This window comes from Numenius arquata, chromosome 8 (assembly GCF_964106895.1).
Source record: "Numenius arquata chromosome 8, bNumArq3.hap1.1, whole genome shotgun sequence".
NCBI classification, from domain to species: Eukaryota; Metazoa; Chordata; class Aves; order Charadriiformes; family Scolopacidae; genus Numenius; species Numenius arquata.
Window position 1 is genome coordinate 26,736,903 of NC_133583.1, and position 14,702 is coordinate 26,751,604.

At 41.8% G+C, this 14,702-nt stretch overlaps 1 protein-coding gene across 1 annotated transcript in view; it reads right to left on the reverse strand.

The window, feature by feature from the left end:
* The window catches only part of NUP93 (nucleoporin 93), a 75,600-nt gene extending 62,613 nt beyond the window's left edge, over window positions 1-12,987 (reverse strand). Inside the window, exons 1-2 of the mRNA XM_074151676.1 lie at window positions 12,774-12,987; window positions 12,113-12,230 (exon numbers count right to left, since the gene is read on the reverse strand). Coding sequence (XP_074007777.1) covers window positions 12,113-12,230; window positions 12,774-12,952 — 297 coding nt within the window. The 5' untranslated portion in view covers window positions 12,953-12,987. The remainder of the gene's footprint in view (window positions 1-12,112; window positions 12,231-12,773) is intronic.
* Window positions 12,988-14,702: the final 1,715 nt, after the last annotated feature.

A 14,702-nucleotide genomic window follows, 5' to 3' on the forward strand; every position in this document is an offset into this window, starting at 1 on the left:
AACCTTATTATCAGAGAAACCAAACAATGCTGTGGCTTTATCAAGAACACCGTGTAAAAGCCGGACAGCCACCCTCAAAAGAAAAACTGCAGGACAGATTTGGAGAATTAGCAAAAGTGTGTGTACCTTCTCACGTGCTGTGAGATGGGAACAGTTTCAGGATGGATAGCATTAAAAAAAGGAACCGAGTAAGAGCTTTAAAAGCCTATAAGTGGTCTAGAAAGAGGAGATTCAGAAATCCAGTTCATACAAGTCTGAACAACAAGGAAAGGATGTCCGTTTAAAATGATGCCAGGCTCAAAACCAATAAAAGGAAATAAATTTTAACACAATCTGTAATTGAATTGTGGAACTTACTACCCCAGGAAGACAGCAAGGCCAAAAACGTAATGGGATTAAAAACTGACTCAGTATGTATATGGATATTGACAATATCTAGAGCTGTGTTTAACACTAAAATTGTGGAAAGAATTATTATCCCTCATGCTTCAGGGTTTTAACCAATTTCTAACCACTAGAGAACAGGGTAAAGCCTAATAAAGCAAGCAGATATACCCATGAACATCTCTTGTGTTTCTCCTCTGAATTACCGGATGCTGGGCATAAGCACATAAAGGCAACTGAATAGATGTGTCCCAAATCCAATCTCATAAATCAACTATGACAAATTTAGTTTCAGCTAATCCCACCTCTCCGATTCAAGCTTAGGATAGCCAATTGAACCATTCAAAAAGGTTTAATAAAGCCGCTGAAATTGAAATTAAGCACTGCCGTGTTTACCCCAGCCTTTGAGCAGCACTCACGTAACACTAGCAAACGTTCCCTTTCCTCCCTCAAAACCACCCCACAATAAACACTGAAGATACCATGTAATCCAGAAACTGGTGCTTGAAAAAGGACAGTACAACAGACAATTTTATTCTCTATACAGTTGTTTTAAAGCTAAGTCTCTCCAACCTTCTCAAGGCATTTTTACCAAGCAACAATTCAGCATGCTGTTCCAATTAAGTTAAAAAATTTGTGGCTCAAAATGCTGCCTAAGCAGCTCCTTTCTGGTGGAAGCACCATGCATCTCGCACGCTTGCTGAGATACAAATAACAGAGTCATATAGAAAATTTCCAACTCATCTCCCTAAGCTTCTTTCGGCCGTTTCCACGTGCAGGGAAAACTAACATAAACATTTCCCAACAACTGTTTTTTGTTTAAACCGGAGTTTAATCATTTAGCTCAAAGTAAGTTTGCACCCAAAATATTCTCAAAGCACAGACCTGAGTAAAGACCAGGCAGGAGGTACTAAATGAATCCAAAATAGGAAAGCAAAGAGAATAAATACAACTGGAGTAAGAAAAAAAAAAAAAGAGAGTTGAAGAAAGATGAAAAATAGAGGACAGGAAAGAAAACAGAAAGGAGGCAGCGAGAACAGAAGTTGTGCCAAAAAATCTAAATGAGTGAAGCAAATGCATGTGTCCTTAGTTCCACCCCAAAAGGCTGCAACTTTCTTTCAGGAGCGTATCTTGGCAGGAATAAGAATTCATTTTGACTTCAAAAAGGAAAAGTTAAAAAACATCCATACACACAACCCAAACATTTCTTCTGCAAACTGCCAAATTTTCAGGCTGCCGTTTTGCATAGGGAAGCTTAAGCACATCCAGTTTGATGCCCAGGTGTTGGTAAACAGTTTACACTCTTATTAGTTAGTGACTGTTTTAAACCAAAGCTTGGTAATGCCTAGGATTAAGATTTTGGATGTGGAGTCAAAGTGACTAATTACTACAGTAGAGAGGAGGACACGCACAACAATGTACCTGTGGCCTTTCCCAGACTGCTAAATTACGCAAATGGTTTAGTAATAAACCCTGGTGGAATTCATCAGTGGAGTAACACTTTCAAGAGGCCCGAGTAAATTAGGGGGGACCCTGAAAAGAGGGGAGGGAGTCAAGAGCTGCAGCAGCTGCTTGGTTTTCTAATAGATTTGATGAACAGCCTCGCAGGAAAGAGAGTGTCCAGGGTTTTACAATGTTTGTGACCACGGGAGTTCAGTGAGACAGCCTGACCTGCTCACGCTACCAACTTCACCTGTGAAAGAGCAATTTGTTCTGTACAGCGCGCAGCACCACCTGGATTAGCTGAAAAAGATGCTCAAGACAGTGCTTAAGTAATAAAGACCTTAGCAAAAAAACCCTGCAAAAACTAGTTCAGGAGAAAGGTAACAGACCCACCTCTCTTTGTATAGGTTGGCTCCAAGCCACTCTGTCCCATTTCAGAAAAGCTTACTGAATATCAGAATTCTTTTTTCCCTATTGCAGTTGGGAAGTTTTCTTTTTTTCCCCTTTTCAGAAGCAAGAACTGAAAAGCCGTACTGACTGAAAGAGCTAAACATTTGTTTTTCAATCCCAAACCTACAGCTTAAATCCTTTAACCCACCACAGCCCTGGGACTGAAAGCTTCTGCCATCTGTGAAAAGTCCGTGCAACAAGACCTCTGCGTGGCCACGAGAAGGGCTTCCCAAAGCCCCGTGTCTCTGGTTCCAAGGACATACCATGGTCCACTCAGGAAAGAATTGGATTACTTCAAAAAGAAATACATTAAAAAGAAAAAAAAAAAAAAAAAAACCACCACACTCCAAACTGTGGCCTTATGCTACTACCATCCAAAACACTGTTCATATTTTAGGAACCTAATTTACCTTTTTGTTAATTTTTCACATTTTTCCCCCCCTTCAATGCAGCAAAGATGAATTGGCTTCACTTCTATGTATAACCAGTTCCACAGTTAAATTCCAGCCCTGAAGATCTTTTCTTTCAGAGCTACAATGAAGGTACTGGAAATCTCCAAATCCTCTCCCGTAAAGTCTACACTTTCTTCATAATGGTTTCAAGATTGATGGAAATACCAATATTTTACAAAACAAAATGGCGTGGTGCTTTGCAAAAGCTACATTTGAGCACCAAATAAATAAATAAAACCACCTCTTTAGCCCAAGTAATTGCTGTATCACATGATACGTGGAGGTGGTAAATTGCCAGGCTGCAAGAATTTGCATCTCAGCAAATCTTCTCACCAATCTCTACCGCCACAGAGATGAAACCACTCTACTAAATTTTTCCAGCACCGTGAAAATACTAATTCCGATAGTTCATTTGCACATGCTGAGCACACACTGTCTAGGTCAGTAGTCAATACAAGACCTCAGTGAGCGCTAAATTAATGGGATGGCGTGACATGAAGAGGTACCGTGTTGCCAGAAGTGCCGCCCTCCTGGTAAAATGCAACACGGAGCCTGAAAGTCATTAACGATCCCATGGTACTTCTTGCAATATTAACGCTGCTCTGAGCTTGGTGAAATTCTGCCTCAGATAATCACATCCCACCAGCCAAGGTTTGCTCTAGAGTTTGAGCTGCACGTGGTGTTTTAATGGGTCCTGCAATGCTGAGAGAGCATCAGCACAGGAGAGGCTGCATTTTGGATACGTGGTCTGCAAACTGCCTTTTATACCATTATTTGCCCCTTCACAGGGGTATGAGTTGACATTCAATGAGGAACTGGAACAATTTTCATCAAAGGGCAGAGCTAGCAGCATGAGGAGGAAAAAAAGGGGAGGGGGAAATGAAGTCAAGTGTTATGACTCAAAATCTGGTCTCTGTTTTAAGATGTTTATGATAGAGACTTCAAAGATGTTTATTAAAAGTCTACAGTTGTACCTATTTGAGATGCAAAGAACATATCTGGATTAAACAGACAGGAAATATAAAGTGTGCCAGGACACAGCAGAATTTAAATAGATCAATAAACATAGCTACTGGAACAAGAGTTCTCAATTTTTCCATCTCATGACCTTGCATTAGCATAAAGTTTTGAAACGTCTCTTTCATGCTCTCTTGTTTAGCTGTGATGAAAGAGAAAGGCAGATCATGTCTCTTCTCTCCTGTTCCTAACCCAATCCATGATCAGGACCACGATCAACTGGAAGATCACCACATCATTAATCCAGTTAGCAGGCAACCAAGCACACAAAAGAAATTTGAAATAATTCAGTATCACAGCATTTATGGAGTGAGTGCAATCTGGCCTACTAACAAAATGCCATACAATATTCTACATTAAATATGCCATGGTTTGGGTCTTTGGAGGTGTGTGTGTGGTTGTTTTCAAAGTAAGTAAGGCCAGGGTAATTTAAAACCACACTACTAAATCCTGCTATTAAACCAGTAATGAAAACTAGAGAAAACTCCTGCTTAGATGTAAACTAAGCACGTGAGGGAAAAAGTGACAAGCAAAAAAATAACACCCCAAAACCCCAACACATTCCCAATGTTTTGGGCTTCTCTTCTCCCCCCCTCCTCCCCTTTTTGTACACTGTTATTAACTCACCTACCTGATGCCAAAAGGAGCTGGTTTGGGTGTTTTGTTTTTTTTTTTACTTAAAAAACCAAAATGAAACAAAACCACTACAACAAAAAACCCACGTTGGCTATGAAGTAGAGAAGCCTACGCTCTTAAACCCCATCTCATCCCAGCCCACGCACCCCTTGGCATTTCCCAGTGCGTTCTCTGGTCAGCACAGGCCTTGGGGGGCTCGGGGACAACCTGCTCATTCAGAGACTGCCACTGTCAGGCAGGTGGCAGCCAGGCCACTGAAGCCCCGGCTGCCTGGCCAAGGCTGCAGAAGCCCTGGCAAGTATAAGCACCCAGCAGAGAACCACAAACAAGCTGCCGGTTTCCTTTAGAGGCGTATATAAAATTGTTACTTGGTACCTAAAAGAAGGGAGATAGGCAAACACATCAGAGATGAGGTGAAGAAGTTTCTGTAATTTGGGTTTCTAAGGTCCACATCCCTTAACTCCGTTTGCTGCATGTCAAGAACTCATTCATTCCACATCACCTCTTTCTTCAATTGTGTTAAAACTGCCTCTGGCCACATGTAATTATCCACCAGGATATTTATATTCTCGATTGACATGCCTAAACGTATCCATTAAGGGTCAGATCCTGAATGAAAACAGTGAGACAACCTGGGCAAAGAAAGCAGCAGGGTTAGATACAAGCATGCACTAGTAAAGGAAAAAAATTACCTCTGAGAACCTTTGTAGAGAGGTTTTTTCGGAGCATAAGATTTCTACAGCTTTTGAAGAATTCACAACTATGACCGCAAATAATATTTTTCATTCGGACTGCAGTAATGCAAAGAAACCAACAGCTAACGACCAACCCTAAAAAAGCCAAGGTGGAAGGTTGTCCTCTTGCATTCAGTGTCCTGGCTCTGCAATGGTTAAAAGGTCCCCACAGCTGTGCTGGCATCATCGATTAGGGTGAACAAGGAAGCGACAGAAAAATAAAGCCACCTTAATTTCAAGCTCCATTAGAACTGAAGGACTTGGGGGGGTGGGGGGGAGAAATCAATGTTTGGCAAATGGGAAAGGACAAAAATCTGCAAAAGGAAAAATGCATTTTCAGGCTAAGCTAATGCAAACAATGGATGGTGAACAGCACTTGAGGCCGCCCCTTTAAGGTTGTGTCAGCATTTCCATTTATAAACTCTGATTTTAGTTACACTCTAGTAGATTACCACAGGCTTTGGTATTATTCTAGCAGATACCACAAAGCGTATCACAAATGGTAATATAAAATAGCAGTAAGAGCTCACTGGTTGAATAATGCACCCCTTCGGTACCCGATGGCAGAGTAAGCATTTTAAAATTACGAGTCATACACGTACATACACACAAACAGAACATACTGTGCTGGGACCCAGATTCTACTAACACTAAACCAGAAGCCAAAGCTGCCTGTTTATGATACTCTGAAAAAATTGAAAATCTCTCAGATACTTAATTTCAGTCTGCCTCAGTTGCCACTTGGACAGATTTCAGTCTTAACCTTCTGCCCTCATTTAGATAAAAGCTCTTATTTCTGTATCTGGACTTCCAGAGAGATACTCGCTCAATACTCTGAACAACCACACCCAGAAATCAAACCCAAACCCTGGTAAGCAACCTTTAATTTCAGTTCTGCCTAGATCAGAAGGCCAGGGTGAAGCTGTTGTACAAATGAGAGAATTCAACGAAATTTTCCTTCAGTGTAATGGAGCCAGGACTTCCCCTCAAACTTTCTAAGCATATAAAAACAATGTATGGAAGGAGGGCTCATGTTCATTTCTATGAGATCTGCACAGAGCTGGCTCCAGCTTTATAAGTGAGAGCAAACCCAGTTCTTAAAGTTATCACCATAACATTTCAAACCAAGCATACCAGGGAGGGCTAAATCTGATATCACATCAGCGTGACCTGTTCAAACCACAAAGCACACCGTAAAGCATACTGTGATCAGTCAGAATATGTTAATAAGCGTAAATCACGCCTTGATCCTGCAACTAAGCCCTACCAGGTACCCCAAACACTTTTACTAGTGCAGCACCGGACCTCTCCGACATCCATACGCAAACCAAAACATGCAAGAGCGGGTCCTGTCTTAACATGTCACGATAGCACGGCCTTCCCCCCTTCCCAGGTCTCTGTGACCTGAGAGAGCTCTGCTACGACAGTGCTCACCAGAAGAGGACATCATAGTTTACGTCTTTGGAAGAGCAAAGAAATACCTTTTCTGACCAAAATGTCAGCATTACAGTTATACACACATACTCCATCTCTAAGTTACCAGCTGGCACGATCAACCCGTTCCTGGGATTTTTAAAAGCCACAAAGAAATGAACAAAAAACCCCACCATGCTAAATATGGCATCAAGAATCACTTGACTACCATATTCAATTTCGAAAAGATTTTGCCAAAATAGGGCTTTCTCACAATTTAGAAAAATCTTGATCTTTATAAACTCTTGACATAGGAATTGTTATGAACTGGATTTGTTGCGAGAACTGTTTGTTGTGTTGCATGCAATTTAAGAACAGAGTCTTTGAAATGAGAGAGGAAAAATACAAATTCTATAATTTAATGGCAAGCCTAGAATCTTTTTCATAGTCTTCCCGGCCTACTGCTCTAGTGGGAGACATTTCCTGGACTCACAACCCTTTTATGTGCAAGCAATCTACATTTTACAACTGATAAATAATTCAGATAATTAATTGAGCTGCAATTTGGTGCACTTCTTTTTAGTCAGCACTATGGAGTACCATTTAAAAGAGGTTCTGTACAGAAAGTCCCTCTTGCTCGTTAACCCAAGCTGAGGCTTCTATTAAGGTGAATTCCTAGATTCTCTTAACACCTTCTGAATGTCTCACATCAGCGTCCTGGGACTTCATGCCCTAGGATGCTGCTCTCTGATTTTTCTTGATGTGTTTTACTCTCTATATAAGAAATTGGGTATTTCCTGGAATTCTCCTTCTGCAGTGCTGTCATTATTTGAGAGATTAGATTCTAGCGTATCTCTCTGTGCTGCCCACATACAGGCTGCTAGAATAGACCGCAACATAAGAAGAAACAGAGACAATAAGTAAATACTTTAGGTAAGAAAGCTGGAGAAGCTCAAGCAGACTGTCAGAGAAATGGAAGGGACCACTGGAAGCAAAGGATCTTAATCAAATGATGTTGTAAAGTATTTATAAACCCATAACAACTGCCTGCTCAAACTGAAGCTTGAGGGACACCACACATACAAGAATAATTAAGAGCGTCAAAGAATCTACTAATGACAAGTAAGTTTCAGACAGGATTTAAGGCTAAATAAATTTGCTGCAAACTACACAGGCTTGTGAGTATGTGTTGTGCATCGGGAAAAGATGGGACTGAGAAAGGACAGCTGAGCCTACAATACTGATGATAATCTGTGAACCAAGTTCATAAAGTATTTGGGAAGAAGGTTTTATTGGTTAAAAAAAAAGGGTAATGGTAATGCTAGAAAGTGCAGGCTGCAGGTTTGATGCAGAACAGAACAGCTCTCCCCAATCCACAGAGTTAAAGCCTACCAGTACGGTGTTGCGAATCCTGAGTAACAGCAGGGGAATTAGCAAAGTCCTGTAAAACAATAGACCAGATCACTCTGCCTTCCAGGATACAACGGGAGCAACTTACAGAGGGAGAATTCCACAGTGTAAAGGTATAGCTACATCCAGCTCCCAATAAACACAAGCAGCCTGAAGAAGCCTTATGAAACTAATTAGCTCAAAAAAATCCCAACAGTCATCAGAAGATATAAGAAAAAGTAACATGGGAAGAAGCTTTTGCTGTACATCTTTATCTAAAGCATCAAATAATTTTAAGACCTACTCGGTTAACAGAGCTGATTAGAGGATGATCAGCAGTGTATAACACGAAGGTCCTCTTAGGTAACTAACACCACAAACTTCAGAAAAACTACTCTGAAAGGCCAAGATTCTGTTGCTGATGACTGCACACCAGCACCTCCCGACGAGCGCAGAGACTCGTCCATATTCTAAGCAAGTTACTTTCAGATAACAGACCTCTGTCGACATCAGCCAGACAGCTTGAGATGCGACTGCAAATATCCTCAGACAGAGCAGAGGATGGCGTTCTGCAAAACAACATGAAAAGCCTGGTACCTCTTAACTGCAAAACAAGACGGGGACAAAACATTTAAAACTGACACTTTACTCGGGTAAGATGGTCTAAAATGGAGCACTTTGCCATGCTTCCCATAGCAAAGCGGTTTTAGCTAATTTACTGTTTTCTACACATGGCCTGCAAAAAAAAAAAATATTAAAATTCAAAGCACACATGTATTAGGCCTCAGACATGAGTAGTTAGGTTTAAATTAAAGTGATCACTGATTAAATCACCAGTGTTAATCATGATTCAAAACAGCAAGCAGGGAACTTTGATTTAAATGATTGATTTTAATCCTGTTTTTTTCATTTGTACTTTTTAGCTGTTTTCCTAAAGGAAGGGCTGAATCTCATTGGCTGATTTGGCCATTTAAGCACATTGATTTGCAATTAACCACCAGTTTTATGCTGAATTTGAAGCTTTTCCTAAACAGGAGGATACAATTGTAACTATATTCACAATATAAATGTATTTTTAAAGCACAGTATTTATTCAGAATCTTAAACATATTTATTAAGCTTGGAAACAATGAAGGAGAGATTTCTTATTTACTAGATGACACTTACACATGTGCTTCATGCCACGCTCTCCTAGGACGGACTAGAATCCTATGAGAAATAGATCATCTGAAAATGTTCAGTCAATTAAAATGCCTTATACAAAGAAAAAAAGTAGCCAGCTTGTATTTCAAAATGTTTGCATTTCAAATTGTCTCTACAAGACCAAAGAAATCGTTAACTTCAGTAGCAAAAAGACAGGCTGAAAACGATGGCTAGACACAGAGGCATTTCAGCACCTAAACACGCAAACAGACCAATATTTAAGAAACTTTTAAGAATGCCTACACAAGATAAGTACCCAGTTCCCACAGAAATCATTTGGAGTAGAAAACAATGGGTTTCAGATCCCAAATTTGTTTAAGCATGGCTGAAAATCTCTTAACTTCAGGTGGCAAGATATTTAAAATAAAAAATAATCTCCTCCCACATCCTTCAAGATTTTCTGGTTAAGAAATCTTATCTGTCACTTATTTTTTTATTTAAAAAATAAGCATGCTTATTCTTACTTAAATAATTTTAATAGTTCATAGTAAGCTTAGTCTGTAATGTCAACTGCCATGAATTCAAACTTAAACACTTCCTTTTTAAAAGAAATAAACACATTCTAATGAAAAACATTCAAGTATTGATATGGGTCTTAAAAGAAATATACTAGAGATGAGAAAATATACTGAGTTGATCGCCAGAATATACCAGAATCACTACATCAAATTATAAGTCCTTGAGATCTGATATAATTAAGAAAGAAGAAAGCCTTCACGTTTTTGTTAGGTAACCAGTAAAACAAAGTAAAATGCGAGCATTACGCAGTCCTATCCATTTTCTCATATGCCACAAATCTCAGATCCAAAGAGCCAAGAGCTCCACTGCTTCTGGGCTTGAGAATCTACAATAAGATTGCTCTTAAAGCAGAAAGGAAAAACACCAGAAATCAAAGGAGAATTAACAGCAGTAGTAAACCTAAAAAAAAAAAAAAAGGAAGAGCTCTTGCAAAAAACTCTAGACAGAATGGGGTCGAGGAAGACATGTACCAAGTTTAACATCACCAATTAGAAGTGCACCATCAGAAATTGGAACAAAAGAATAAAATGAGAAAAGACAGAAAGCAAAGATGGCCAGTGGTTTAGAGCTCTCACTCTATGATCATGCAATAGATAGTCTCCAGAGTACACTAATTTTTAATGAACAAGAGGGGAAAATCATCAGGGGAGGGTGAGAGAAGATCACCAAATATGCTAGGAATTGCCAAAAGGTGAAGAGGCTCAAAGGCACAAGAAGGAATCCCACCTTGGAGAAACCCGTTAGGCACTCGGCGTAGTCAGTTCTCACATGCACGGTCACCCCTCCGTGTTCCCAGCCCAAGAGCACCGAATGCAGCCCCAACGCACCTCCCCTTCCCTTCTGAAGTTAAGTAGTTTAGGGAATACTACATCTGCAAAAAAGAAGAGCTTACGAGTCTTTTGACCCTCCTGACTTAGCCATCTGCCAGTAAGGAGAGAGAATACAAGCTTCCAAATGATTATCCAGCAATTCAGACTGTTACCGTCAATGCAACCCACAACATCCACTCCATAACCAGCTCTTCACTGAGTAATGAAAACTGCAGATGTCTTCATCATGAAGATATTCTACAAGGCCAGGCAACTATCATAAAGCAAAAATAGATGGGTCATGTTAATTTCTAAGACACTTGGAGAGACCAATCTACAGGAAAGTTTACAAGATTCTTCCAATCAGACATAACAAAAGGTTATGAGGGAGAGGTATCTCTGTGCAATTTAGGCTTGCAAAGCCAACAAAGACAGGTCCACATGGCAGTTAAGTATGTACCTAGTTCCTCTTGGCTTCAGGAAGAGTTTGGAACCTAAAGTACTTCTGCCAATATGGTACTTAATGCTGTTTCTGATGGCTAACTCAAACATCCTGGGATAGAGTGCACCCTCAGCATACTCTATCCCTCAGTGGGATAGAGTGCACCCTCACCAAGTTTGCTGACGACACCAAGCTCGGTGGTTTGGTCGACACGCTGGAGGCAAGGGATGCCATCCAGAGGGACCTGGACAGGCTGGAGAGGTGGGCTCGTGCAAACCGCATGGAGTTCAACCAGGCCAAGTGCAGGGTCCTGCACCTGGGACGTGGCAATCCCAGGCACAAGTACAGGTTGGGCGGAGAATGGCTGGAGAGCAGCCCTGAGGAGAAGGACTTGGGAGTGTTTGCAGATGAGAAACTCAACGTGAGTTGGCAACATGCACTGGCAGCCCAGAAAGCCAACCGCATCCTGGGCTGCATCAAGAGAAGTGTGGCCAGCAGGTCGCGGGAGGTGATTCTGCCCCTCTACTCTGCGCTCGTGAGACCCCTCCTGGAGTACTGTGTCCAGCTTTGGAGTCCTCAACACAGGAAGGACATGGACCTGTTGGAACGGGCCCAGCAGAGGGCCATGAAGATGATCAGAGGGATAGAGCACCTCCCCTACGGAGACAGGCTGAGGGAGCTGGGGTTGTTCAGCCTGGAGAAGAGAAGGCTCCAGGGAGACCTCATAGCAGCCTTCCAATATCTGAAGGGAGCCTACAGGAGAGCCGGAGAGGGACTCTTTGTCAGGAAGTGTAGTGACAGGACAAGGGGTAATGGTTTTAATTTGGAAGAGGGGAGATTTAGATGAGATATTAGAAGAAATTCTTTACTGTGAGGGTGGTGAAGCACTGGAACAGGTTGCCCAGAGAAGCTGTGGCTGCCCCATCCCTGGAAGTGTTCAAGGCCAGGCTGGATGGGGCTTTGAGCAACCTGCTCTAGTGGAGGTGTCCCTGCCCATGGCAGGGGGGTTGGAACTGGATGATCTTTAAGGTCCCTTCCAACTCTAACCATTCTATGATCCTTCATCAATGAAAGCAGCATCTCTCCTCTGTACCTCCTCTAGCCCATGAATTAAACACACAGCAAGACTATTTCCACAATAGCCTTAGAAGAACTTTGAACCACAGCACAGGAACGGCGGTTACAAGGATAGTGTGATTCACACATCAGAAATGCCCCTACCTGGATGTCAGTGTCCTTCACAGGTTCGAGAGGCTCAAACGTAGTGGCTGCGCTCAGACTCTCCAGTCGCTGAGAAATGTGAGATATATCAAGCCCTCTAGACCCGAGAAGAACAGACCTATAAGGAAGAAATTGTACAGGTATGAAATTAGTATTGAACAGACAGAACTTTAAACACAAATTCATTGCCAGTTTAGGTCAGCAGCTAGGCATGTACACACAGTGCTCCAGCTGTGTTATGAAAACTGCATAAAACCCAGTGTTTGAAACGCCCTAGGTGTATATCTAAGCACCTCAGCCCTGCTCAACGCTTTCTGCTGTTCCACTGCAGTACCGCACAGCTGCCAAGTCCTTCCAGATAGAAAAATTCTATAGCATGTTGGTAAATGTCTTCAGCAGCGGCCAGAACAAGGTACTGCACTTTTGGGCTTTAATGCCTGAAATCAGGAATGGTAGCTCCTCAGATAAATCCTTCAATTACTATGTTATTTTTTTGTAAGTAGGAGAATGGTGGGGGTGAAAAGAAACCCCAGCTTTGCAGCTATTGTTTGTGTCTCCTGGGCATGTCCTCCTGGCAAGTCTCCCCACGCATTAGAAACCAAACCCGTAAACAGCTTCTACCCTCCACATAGAGTTTCTGATGCTGGTGCTCCATACTTACGCCTTAACATCTGCAGTCTCCTGGGAAGTGCGGGTCAGAGTGCGGGAACGCAGGCGTTCCCCCGCCTGCTGAATCTCCTGCAGGTTGCGTTCTACATGAGGGAGCTCAGAGATACCTTCTGTCTCAGCTGCAAGCTGTTCTGCCTGCTGGAGAAGCTCTCCAAAGCCTTCAGTATCCATCTCTGTTGCAGGTTTCACTCAAGATGCACAGAAACCTTCAGAAAAAGAGAGAAAATCCTGGCTCAGCTGTGAACAGTTTTTATACATACAGGGGACATGGACAGATCAGCAAGAGCAGGTCTTCTAGAACAGGATACTCTTCTGTCCATCCTCTCCAAGCGCTAAACATCAAGGAGCTAATTTCAAGTGGTCTCAGAGAGCTTTGCCTTGCAGGACTACGTCCTTAAGGCAGATCTGTGGACCTGTCAGAAGTGCAGATGATGATGCAGGGACACAGATGCCATATGACAGCTCATATATTGCCATGATAGAAAGGAGAGTGAAAGCAGAGAAGTCCCTGTGAAGAATCTGGTGTTAATTTAGCTATAAACTACTTGTATACACATAAATATAAGTAGTTTGGAGAGCTGGACTCAATAATCCTTATGGGTCCCTTCCAACTCAAGATATTCTATGATTCTATATTTTTATACGTTATAAATGCAGACATATACATATGCATGCATATGAAGTATATATGCATGAGGGCTAAAACACACATAACTTATAAACATGAGGTTAAATTAACAGCAAAACAGACGAGCACGTACATGTGCATAGACAGCCATAACTAGCCATCTACTAAAATGTGTTAATCCATGTCATTAACCCCTGAAGTCAAAAGAAATAAGTACATGTTGTTCCAACATAGAAGATGTGTCTAACTTCAACGTATGCAGAGAGTTTTACCAGTCTTTGTGAGACCTGCTTGCGGAGATCAAATTAGAGAATAGTTAAAGAAATTCTCCAGCGTTAAGACAAGGGCTGTAACAGATGAGGTCATTAGTGCGTCACGGAGTCCCAAATTCAGAATAGAGCCTGTTGTTTTTATAGAAAGGACAGAAATGTACGTGCTTGGGATCAATGTGGGGAAAAAAAAAAAAAAAGTAGCTGCAATGATGTCCACATTAATGAAATATGAAATCCAAACCCTCAACTTCACAGACCAAATCCACGATGTGCAGCTAAATCAGCTACATGCTACAAGCACCTGGCACCTCTGTAAAGCCACAGAAATCATAGAAATCTAGTCTTGCTAAATAGCGCTACAGACATGGGAATCTCCAGGCCAATCTCTCTCTCATAGCATTTGCACCTTAACCCAAAATGCCGGGGATCAAATAAGACAAACCAGATCTCAAGCATTAACTCCAGCTCCTTATCATTTACTCAAAAGTAAAAAATCAATGGAGACTATTGGCTTCAAGGGAGCCCCCCAAGAGGAAAACAGGATGTTTTTTTACAAACCAAGAAGAGCCTACAATTCAAGTACTTCTTGGTATCCCTCAACCGTACCAAAGCAATTTAATGGCACAATTTTAATACTCCTCACATTCTCAGCCTCACCACCATGACCAAGTACAACTACCTGCGGCAATGGCAGTGCTTTTGTCTGTCCGGACAAGTGATTTAAAGGCACTGCGTGATGATTCATTCAGACATATGCAATTAGAAAGAGAAACTGATCCCTACTGCCTGCGTGCCAGGACAAACCCTAACAGGCGGCATCCAGGAACGGAGAATTTCACAATTCCCCACCCACTTCTGGAAAGCTGGGAGCTGCTCAGGGAGGCAGCGATCATATTTGCACTGACTTGTTAATCGGGTGAGATAGCGGAGACTGGATCTGTTTGGAGAGATTAACATGTCACTGAAACGGAGGGGGACGAGGAGGTGGCAGAAATAAGGAATTTCATGCCCTGCAATGCAG